Source organism: Amblyomma maculatum, chromosome 10 (genome assembly GCF_055883805.1).
Source record: "Amblyomma maculatum isolate TAMU_Amacu chromosome 10, ASM5588380v1, whole genome shotgun sequence".
Classification (NCBI taxonomy): domain Eukaryota; kingdom Metazoa; phylum Arthropoda; class Arachnida; order Ixodida; family Ixodidae; genus Amblyomma; species Amblyomma maculatum.
Genome location: NC_139353.1, coordinates 73,221,564 through 73,232,745, shown reverse-complemented (window position 1 = coordinate 73,232,745; position 11,182 = coordinate 73,221,564). Strand labels below are relative to the sequence as shown.

The window sequence follows — 11,182 nt, the reverse complement described above, 5'->3', positions numbered from 1 at the left end:
GACTATGGCCCTGACCTTTTCCGGGTCTGCGCTGACTCCTGTTGAGTTTATGACGCCTCCTAAAAATGTTAGTTCTGTTTGTAGAAAGGAGCACTTGTCGATGTTGAGTGTAACACCTGCATCTTCCAGCTTCCTCAGCACCAGCAGTAGGTTGATGTCGTGTACCTCAGTTGTCTTCCCTGAGAAAATGATGTCATCTTGTAGACAACTCACACCATCTAGTCCTTCGAGCACACGGAGCATTTCTCGTTGGTAGAACTCTGGCGCTGTGGAGATTCCGAAGGGAAGCCTCAGGAACTGGAACCTGCCAACTGGTGTGGTGAAGGTTGTGTATTCGCGAGAGTCCTTGGACAGTGGCACCTGCCAGTACCCTGCTCGGGCATCTAGGCGGCTGAAAACTGTTGCATCCGCCAATTTTGCTAATTTTGCACGGTCAGATTATTTGCTGATGATTGTGTGGTATACAGACAGATAACTGATCTTTCAGACTGTAATCATTTACAATCAGACATTGATAAGATCAACAATTGGTGCACACAATGGCAAATGGAAATTAACACCTCAAAAACAAAACTTGTCAGATTTACCACAACATCTAACACCGAACCATTCCATTACACTTTGAACAACGTGCGTATTGAATCGGTACCCATCAAAAAGTATTTAGGTGTGCATTTAGCATCAGACCTTTCATGGAACTGTCACTTAGATACGGTCATCAATAAGGCTTCCAAAACACTCGGCTTCCTCAGACGCAACCTGCGATTAGCTAATCCAGACACAAAGCTATTAGCATACACCACATTAGTGCGCTCTAAATTGGAGTACGCCTCTTTAATTTGGAGCCCTCATCAAGCATACCTAGTAACAAAATTGGAGTCTCTGCAAAATAAAGCCGCCCGTTTCATATCTAAAAACTATTCGCGATCAGCAAGTATAACTGAAATAAAAACAGCCCTCAACTTACCTCTTCTTGAAAGACGGAGAATGTTTTCCTTGCTGTCCTTTTTCTGCAAATTATATTATAGCAATTCTTCCTTTGCGTTGTATCATATCACGCCGGCTCATCATGTATTCCCACGCATTGATCACCAACTGAAAGTGCAACCCATCTTTGCTCGAACCAATCTGTTCTTTCACTCGCCTCTCCTCCTCGCCATCCGTCAATGGAATCTGCTGCCTGCCACCATTGCATCTTCCAGTGATTATGAAACGTTTGTAACCGGACTAAAAAATCACTTCGAGCTGTAACCTTCATCTTTGCATTTCTTTTTTATGTTCGTATTAAAGCGCTGCTCTTCGAAAAAGGTGAATGTTAGGTGACATCTGTATCTTTATTTGAGTGTTTGAAGCATTAGCTTTTCAACATTTTGCGCCTGGCTATATTGTTAACCACTGTATACTTATCGCAATTTTGGATGCATTGTTTGTACTGTTGTCCCACTTTCCGCCCCCCCCCCCCCCTATGTAATGCCCGCCCGGGCCTTTAGGGTATTTGAATAAAATAAATAAATAAATAAATAAATAAATAAATAAATAAATAAATAAATAAATAAATAAATAAATAAATAAATAAATAAATAAATAAATACCCGTCCACCGTAGGCATGCGCACACGTTCGCGTATTATTTGTTGATTGAATTGACAACAGTCCAAGCAGATGCGCAGCTCAGTGTTCTTTTTTCGTGCGACAACCACTGAAAAACGCCACTCGATTGCTCGCTCGATCTTCTGGATGACTCCCAAGTCTTCCATCCTTTCTAGTTCTTTCTTCACAAGTGGAAGCAGTGGAAGAGGCACGCGCCTAGGATAACTGACTGCGTATGCCTCAGCATCCTTTTTGACTTTGATACGGTACTCAGTCTTCATGACTCCAAGCCCAGACGTTAGCTTTGGGTATGACGCCAAGAAGTTGGGGACATCAGCTGATTGAGCGAGGGTTTCGTCTAGCTCAAGACGACGCTGTAGAATGCCAAGTGATTTATAGCTGGTCGACTGAGCAGCGGTTCTTTGAATCCTTTGATGAGGAAGACTGCTTCTTGGACTTCAGTGGTGCGCCAGGTGACTGTTGCATTGATGTAGCCAAAAGTGGCTATCGCTGTCTGGCCTGGGCCTACCAACCGCTGTTGCGTTGACGGTTCTGTCGTACTGGTCCTGTTGAAATTGCAGTCACATCCGCGCCGGTGTCGATCTTGAAGGTAAAAGGCAAGTTGTTCACGGTAGCAGTAATCCTCCACGGCGTGTTCACTCCCACTTTGATTTCGCCTAGATATAGCTCTCCGAGATCTTTTGGTCGTTGTCGGACACTCGAGGTCTCGTCCTTCGGATTAAACATGCAGATGCGGGCGTAGTGGCCTTTTTTTCCACACTGGTTGTACGTCTTGTCTATCGCGGGACACTGTGTCTTCGTGTGGTCACGCACACCACCATGTCACTTGCAGCGTTCGCCTCCCGTCTTGTGTGTACGTTGAGGGCGCGACTTGAAAGGCACCTTCGCTTCATTGGGGCAAGTTTTGACGTTTGTCTGACCGCGAACTTCTCCCGTGTCGAGAGCTGGCTGTTCGATGGAGCGAATTTCCTTGTGTTGAAGTTTCACGCTCTCTGAATTGTGGCAGCTGTGATGGCTTTTTCGGGAGTGAGTTCTGCGTCCAGCTGCAGGCTCTCGCTGACTTTTACGTCTCGCAAGCCGACCACGAGCCTGTCCCGAATCAGTTCGTCTTTGAGAGTTCCGTAATCGCATATTTTGGCCATCTTGAACAGTTCAGTCGCAAATGCGTTGATGTTTTCATGCTGCTCTTGTTTCTGAGAGTTAAATCGCGCTCTATCATAGATGACATTCTTTCGAGGTAGGGAATACTTTTCAAAAACACTCACCACGGCTTAGTATGATGCCATCTGTTCGTCTGTCAGTTTCAAAGCAGCGAGCACGTCCTCCGCTTCTTCGCCCATGGCATAGAGTAATGTGTTGGTTTGCGTCGTCTCGTCCTGTCCTGTCAGACCGTACATGAGTCGGTAGCGTTCCCACCTGCGGTGCCATCGTGTCCAATCTTCGGGCTTGCGGAAATCGAGTTTTGTCGGCAGTTCCACGGCGAGCGGGTTGAACGTCATTCTCGGAGTGCCGCCCGCGCGCTCTTCGTTCGCACCGCGAGTATCTGGTATGACGCTGCGGCCGCTTACGTTGGGCTCGCTATCCTTCTGGGTGTCACGCTGCGTTGGTTATCCCGCCGTTGCCTCCATGTGGTAGATGTAGCCGGTATAACAAGCAAAACTGTTTGTTTATACATCAGGTAAGGCGCCCGTTTTCGCTCTGCCGGGTTCTTCCGGCGGTCCGCCTGGTTAGCTTGCCACTTGGGGCGCTGTCGTCAGTGGCGCCCACAACAGTTTGTTCGTTGACAGTTATTAGATTTTCGGCTCTAGAGGATGACACACAGAGAAGAAGAACCTAAGTATTGACAAGTAGCGCCATCCTCAGCCTCTTCTCTGATGCCGTCCTTAGCGCTGCAAATCCTTTTAAATAAGAAATTGATGTTTTGATGAACCGAACAGTATGTGTTACCTATGACAATTGATAATTTTTTACAGGTGAAAAACGTTTTTACAGGAGAAGATCAGTCCCCTTGCTATCCAGAAGTGGGATGCTTTAAGTTAAAAGAGCGGATGCGAATAGAGCTCGGCGGACCAGAGAAACCGGAAGAAGTAGGTACAAGGTTTTTTTTCTACTCACCAGAAACTCCAAAAGGCGAAGAAGTTAGCCTGAGCGCCTGGGACAGCATTTATCAAAGAAAACAGTGGGATCTCGCAAGATCATTCATTGTCATCATACACGGATTCACTGAAAGCGGTGAGAAAGGATGGGTGCTTGAACTAAAGGATGCTCTCCTCGGAAAAGTGAGTTATTTTGAGTCACTTTATTTAGTTTAAGTTTTATGCGTCTTAGGCCATTGTAGAGGACACAGAAGAACTTCAGCAAAGAAAAACCACGCACTTCGTGATGGTCAGCTTAGGACAGTGTTCTGACATTCTCTCAAAGAATATAGCATTTACCTGCAAAGTTACCATTTTTGAGCCAACCGAAACATTAAATTGACAAATGTTTACCGAGCATTCCATTTCACATTTGCAGACAAACTACGCATAAAATCGATGTGTTGATAGAAGAGCTGATAGGGTTACCTCGATAAAACAGATATAATTAGAATAAAACTTGACTACTATCACGCGTGTCAACATCGTCAGTGAACGATCACAGCGAACCGCATTCGGGAGAAAATGATGGTAAATAATAGACTCGCACAATACTTTTCTTTGTGACTTAGAGACGGGGACAGTCCAGTCAGTTATGAAAATTAGGGCCAAATGGTTAGGGATTTAGTTTTATTATCTCTTGCGGCTGTGCTGCTAGTAAAATACTACCAAGTTTGAATCGTCGCTTTAAAGAATGCTTTGTATAAACCAAAAACATTTTCAGACGGAGTAGGCAGTAGCCTCAAAAGCAATCGGTATTTTTTATTGCTTGGTGATTAAGAACTCGCGGAGCCAAAGCATTTTTGTTGTAAAAGTATAAAACGGCCTTTAGTTTTGTTAGCTGCAGAAGATGAAGGTTACGTCTTTTTTTATGTGAAAGAGGACATATATAAACGTGACACGCCGGGTCCTAACTTGCTACAGCCACCTAAGCTTGAAAATTGTCCATTCAACTTTGAGACACTTTTAGTGTGACGCTTGAACACCTGGCTACTTCTGAAATAAAGTTTCAGTTAATTGTTGAATCACGATAACAAGCAAACAACTGAACTATTTATGCAGAACATATCTATCAATGTGCATTCAATAGCCACATGTTTTGAAAAGTTTCGTTAATTGTTATGTAACAACTTGCGTCCCTACAGTGAACTCGGTGTATTCGATGTGCTAAGTTATAGTTCCTCCAACTATTGGGTTTTGTCTAGGTTGCAGATATAGCAGTCGAATCGCTTGCACATGAGACAGTTCTGTACCTCGTAATTTCAACAATCGCATCAAGGCGTGTGAAAGCACAGTTGGTGGGCATTTAGGCGCTGACGGAAATATTTAAAGCAACTACATAATATTATTCTGAGTAAAAATCGCTTCTCTTGCTCTTTCTTGAACTATGTTGAAATAGTGGAGACTTTTGTCCACGCTGAAATGAGATTTAAAATTTCCCCGCTAGTTCAGTCAAGTATCATGATGCCATCAACAAATTGACTGGTAGTAAGTAATATTTGATGTGCATAGAGCTGAAGCGCTTGGGCTGCAGGCAGGCTTGGACTGATGCCCAAAAGTGGATGTTTTTCATTGTGCGAAAGTAGTCTTTAACAGCAGAGCATGTATTTCTTTTGTTGCATATATCGTATAAGGAATCCGCCTCCGGTGACATCGCTCTACCACGATGGACAAGCAGAAAGGAGTTTTCATATACTAAAGTTAAAGCTCAGCTACTTTGGTCATCTGATGAGAAGAGAGGAGTCGCTGGAGAAAGATTTGATGTTGGGAAAGGTTGAGGGTCGCCGGAGAAGGGGTAGGCAGCGAACGCGATGGTTAGGTGGCATCCTCGAGGCACTGCAGAGGAAGTTATGTGATGTTAGGAAGATAGTGAGAGACCGGAAAGCATGGCGTGACATGGTATATAGGGTCACGAAGAGTCGGTCACGACTGAACGACTGAACTGAACTGAACACGCCGTTTAAGGAAGTCTCTAGTTCCTTATGCATAGAAGTTTAGTCTTTCCGAGCTTCATTATGCAGCCACCAAATGATGGTGGTACACGTAGCCCGACCTCCTCCAGACATTAATTTCTCGCTCTTGGAGACAATTATTGCAACGATCTTGCTGGTCACGAGAAAGTCAGCTGACCTTTTTCACTCACGATGCACATTTCTGGTCGGCTCCTTCGTGGCCGGCAGCGAAGGATGAGAACTTCGGTATTCTGAATAAGATTTACTCTGTGTTACAGAACAAATTTCCTAAGTTCTGCATGATATTTGCTCAGTTCGACCTTAACCATGTTGCATGTTCGTCTTGTTCCGAGTGGCCAGGAATGCCCTAATGGCCAAAACATATCTTTAACATATTTTTTGATACGCAACAAAGATGGTATTAAACATTAGGCGAAATAACTAGAGGGACTTGTAATATATGTCTCGAGAACGGCTTATCGAAAGCAGAGTGTTTAATTTATACTGGGAAGGGCTCCGACAGCTGCTACTTGAGGTAATAAAATCACACAGTTCGTTCACTTGCCGCTGCCAGCTTCGCCAGAAAATCTAGTTTTTGCCTAATGTAGGAGATGATGCATCTAGCTTGACTGAAGAAGGGAAGAGAAAAAGGTCGCGAGCCGAGCAAGTACTCCGGATATCAGATCATAAATAGTAACTTTATGAAATAACAGTTATACCAAAGTAAAGTAAACGAAGCAAGGAGTAGCAGAAAATGTGAGGACGGATTAGACTCCCAAGTGCGAGAGCGGTATGTGTCGAGTACTTGCGTACAACTGGCTCACAGCTACAACAGGTGTTAATATCAATAAAGAGGACTCGCGCATGCAAAAGCGGTATCTTGACCGTATTTAGGTGGAACGCTCCAAGCAGGGCTCTTTTTTTAAAATAGTGCCGATCTTTCTTTGAGAGCCTAGGAGAACATTTAGTTTCTTCATTTGTTTTGCACCTGAACTTCATGGGTAAATCGTATCATTTAACATTTCCGAAGACGTGTACTATGGGCTGGGGTTTCTAACATTTCTACGCCTTTTCCCATCTAGCTTTCTTCTCGGTTCGTTTCGCACCCCAAGTTGTTCTTACTCGAGGGGTGTAATGTAGAGAAGAGATTGTCAAACGGGAGGTGTTGCTTACTAAGCTTTATTGACAAGATGTGCCTGCCGTATTTGAATATATAGTGCAAGAAAAGTAGCCTGCTACCGATGACGGTTGTAGCAAACAAATCAATATGGTCGGCAGAGGCACGATATGCCTTTACGAGGCGATAGTTGGACAGGGGCGTTGGACATTTCCTGCTTGACAAGTGTCGCCACTTGTCACACGCGCTTGTCATCAGTATAAACTAGTTTGATATATGGCGTTTAACGTCCCAAAACGACTGAGCCTACCAATCACCATTAGCTACTCCCAACCATGTAGCGTGGGAGGGTGCGCCAGAAAGAGAGAGAAGCATGCGCCAAGCTTCACAACGAAAACTTCGGAGTACATTTAGATGTTTTACTGCTAAGATTTCAAAACAGTAGAATTAAAATTCGCGCTTGTTTTACGTATATTTGGTACCAGCAAATGTATATGTTAGATTGAATGACACCTGAGGTTTTTGCATCTATTTCAGGTTGGCTGTAACGTACTGGTCGTAGACTGGGCTCAAGGGGCTGCTGCGCCGCTCTATCCTATCGCCGCCAGGAATACACCAATGCCCGGTGTTCTCTTGGCTCTGTTGATTAAAAAAATTATGGCCTCGTCTCAAAGAGCCCTTCGACCCGAAGAGGTCCACATCATAGGCTTCAGCTTGGGTGCTCAAGTTGCTGGGTTCTCTGGCCGATATTTTTACGCGTCTACAGGGAGCAAGTATGGACGAATCACAGGTATCAACTCGTACCACGACGCTTTTCAACATTTACCTCAACGCCCTCACTGTCGTCATTTAATTGTGCTAGGTAACAGTCTCCCTCCCCGCCCCATCTGCGCTTCTGTGCTCCCCGCTGCATGCTGCTGTAATCCATACGACGTTCCCTCTCTTGTCTCTGCTTCACCATTTAAGGCAAACGCTTTTCTAGGATAATGATGATGTTCGTGTCGGATCGCTGGTAGTGTAGCCGTATAAAATCTGTCGTCACCATGAATTGAGGCACTAGCCCTCTTATTCCTAGCCCAACCACTGCTCTCTACCCATCGCACCAACCACCACTCTCTACCCATCGCACCAGCCATTACTCTCTATCGGGCACGCGAGGAACCGATCGTAATTCCCCTTTTCAAGCGTGACGATGGTAGTGTGATGAAAACGACAAGGCAGCTAGTGATAATGAAAGTAGTGCTAGTAGCGTTGACAGTGTCAGTGTATTTAGTTCATAATAATGATAGTAGCGCTAGTGATGATTATGATGGAAGTAAGGATATAAATGACGCTACAGTTAGTGAAAACCGTCCTTCAAAGTTGCTTTCGCCATTTTCGCTCATAAACAGACATAAACACAGTTTTTCTAGTTTTTATTTGCGTGAGAGCAATAAAACATGAACCAGAAGCTCCAGGTTTCACATCATACGAGAATCGCGCCTCGCAGTGGCGATACTGGAGGGCGTTGCTTCCGGTTTTGGCTTTACGAAATCTCGCGCTTCTTGCTGTAAGCAGCAAAACGTGGAGGGGTTTAGCGCCGAGGGTAATCAGGTTTGAGAAGGTGTAAAAAAAACAGATATTGCTGTTACTAACGGCTGGAAGCAAATCATTTTTGTTTGCATTCCCGTGCCTAACCATAGTAGTGAAACAGAATAACTAGAAACCACTTAGCCTGCGTCCTTCATCCTATTTATAATATCCTCCTGCTCTGGTGATATTGTTTTTCACAGGCCGTTTTGACGCGTGGAACGGTCCATTTTTTAAAAACTAGCCACAAGCTACATTGAAAAATTTGTTACGCAACCGTCCACTGGCAAGCTGCGGCTCAGATGCATAAGTGCCCGTGAAGACCACTGAGAGATGTAGTGTTGTGTATTTTGGTGTTTTATCTTTCAATGCGACAACAGCCATCCAATATGGGTGTGCTATAATTTCTTGTCTGCCCGTGATGCGCGGAGTGGTTCATCAACGACTTCAATAAGGTTTGATAAGCTGTTGCGGATCAGTGAGCGTATCAACGCCCAGTAGATTCAGTCATCTCGAATGTTATTATGTTTCTAAAGTAGTATATTGTCACGTAGTGGTGACAAGGTCGTAGACATCAAAAGAAGACACAGGCTAGGTGGGACTGAAATTAACCTTTTATTGGGTTAACGTGCGCCCGCAAAAACAACTAAGCAACTCGGAGGCGGCGATAGCAACACACGTGCTAGTCGATAGTTGAACAAAGAATGCCCATCGCACTCGTCAACGCTCAATTTAAAGGCTGCCCAGAACAATCTAGATAACGTCGCAAACTGCTACTAGCACAACCTGGAAACATACGCAAGACAGACCTCGGTGCATCTTTGGCGACATAGAAAAAGATAACGCGTCGTATCGCGACAACAAGCATGAACAAACATGGAATACAAAATTTATACGCGCGCCAGAATCACAGTGACAAGGCCGCATGTCGGCGGCTGTTAAAAACAACAAATACAGTTTTGAAGGCTTCGCGGCATTACTCCCCCATTAAAAAAACGCCTTCTCGATGTTCCAAAATAAAAGAACCTAAATAGAAATATTACAAAGTTTAAATATCACGGATGCTTTAACGCGTGTAATAACGTTTCAGACGAACATGTACGATTTCTGGGCGCGAGCGTCACCGTTGTGATGCTGTTGTGCCGTCAGAACAAAGAATGCCGTCACACTCGTCAACGCCCAATTTAAAGGCTGCTCAGAACAATCTAGATAACATCGCAAACTGCTACTGGTACAACCTGAACATAGTAGAAACATACGCAAGAGATTGGAATCTTCGAGACAGATCTCGGCGCACCGTTCGCGACAAAGAAAATGATAACGCATCTTATCGCGACAACAAGCATGAACAAACATAGTATACAGAATTGATACACGTGCCAGAATCACACTGATAAGGCAGCATGCCGGCGGCTGTTAAAAAACAACAAATACAGTTTTTAAGGTTTCGCGGCAATATGATGGATGATGTTACTTCTCTTGGGCGTGTAGCTGAGATCATATATTTGCAGCTGGTTATATGTCAGTAATATTTAAACAAAGTGGCTTTCTTAGTAATAAATTGGGGCTCCCTCAGCTTGAAAAATGCAGCATGAAGAAGCCCCACCAGTAAAACACAATAAACCACGTCACTCGGTATTGTGGATGTCGCGTGAAATTTCCGTGGGCATTAGCGCTGCAGCTACACTTTAAAGACTATTATTGCAGAGTGAAGATGACTTAAAGCATTTAAAGATGATGCCAATACGTCAATTCATCAATTGTTTGAGGCATTTGCGCAAAATAGGTGGAACAACGGTGGACAAGTTTGGCGTCTACTTCTCTCCTCACAGCGGTGGTATATGACGTGACAGGACGGTCCCTCAAAATTTGGGTGAAAGGAGCTCTTCGCAGATTTGGTAAATAACGACAGTGCTCTTGTGGCTGCGGCAGTACGTGAAATTATACGTACGTGTTGAGTTGAATGAACCGAAAGAGTCGTAATAGCCTGCCGGAAATCTAGAACCTGATGTGGCTATCACTGGCCGCGAGCAGTGAGTCTCTGGATTTGTCACAATTCCGTTCGTTAATAATTAAAAATTTAACGGCCACCATTTGATAGCCTAAATAAGACTTATTCATCGGGGTTTTTTTGTTTGCTCCATCTGACAGTACAATCTGACAGAAGAGATGTTCTTGTGCTGAAGTGCGCATTTTGAAAATGTTACTCAAAAGGTTTTCTGAAATGCTCACTATTATGGAGGCTTCTCTACACTCCTCCATTAGTAGCATTCACCGCCGCTCGCGGATGAGCATGTTTTCTCTCAAATGGTAAGAAAACGAAAATAATGACCAACAAGAGTACCAGTTGACTCACTATGGTCAGATTACCAAACGTCACAGTTTGCGTTTTATACGTAGCAACTGTGTCATAGAAGAGACGAAGAACGCAAGGTTTCCGGGTTACACTGATCAATGTGTTCAAAAAAGTCACTTGCTCCCTAATATGCCTTTTGAATAGGATTTAGTGTAGAAAGTGAACTAGATCCGGTCACCGCTTTTCTGTCGCAGGCCTAGATCCTGCCGGCCCTCTTTTTGATGACAGCACAGGTTGTCTGTCAAAAGGAGATGCCGACTTCCTAGACGTTATTCACGCAAACGCTGGCTCGCTTGCCCAGTTCAGATATGGACTGAATCGGACTGTCGGGGATATTGACTTCTGGCCTAACGGAGGATCAGACCAGCCAGGATGCCATACAAGTACGTACGCCATATGACGCAATGCTTGTACCTTGGCTATAGGGGGTCTTAGCGTTAGGT

General features: G+C 44.4%; 1 protein-coding gene across 1 annotated transcript; it reads left to right on the top strand.

Annotated features, from left to right (window-relative positions):
- Nucleotides 1-501: 501 nt before the first annotated feature.
- On the top strand, nt 502-1,258 carry LOC146176795 (uncharacterized). Its single transcript, XM_084581043.1, has one exon. The coding sequence runs from the start codon at nt 547-549 to the stop codon at nt 1,249-1,251; it is 705 nt and encodes a 234-aa protein (XP_084437169.1). The 5' UTR covers nt 502-546; the 3' UTR covers nt 1,252-1,258.
- Nucleotides 1,259-11,182: the final 9,924 nt, after the last annotated feature.

Excerpts from the sequence above, each read along its gene's own strand:
- LOC146176795 (XM_084581043.1), top strand. The coding sequence starts at position 547 with ATGGAAATTAACACCTCAAAAACAAAACTTGTCAGATTTACCACAACA.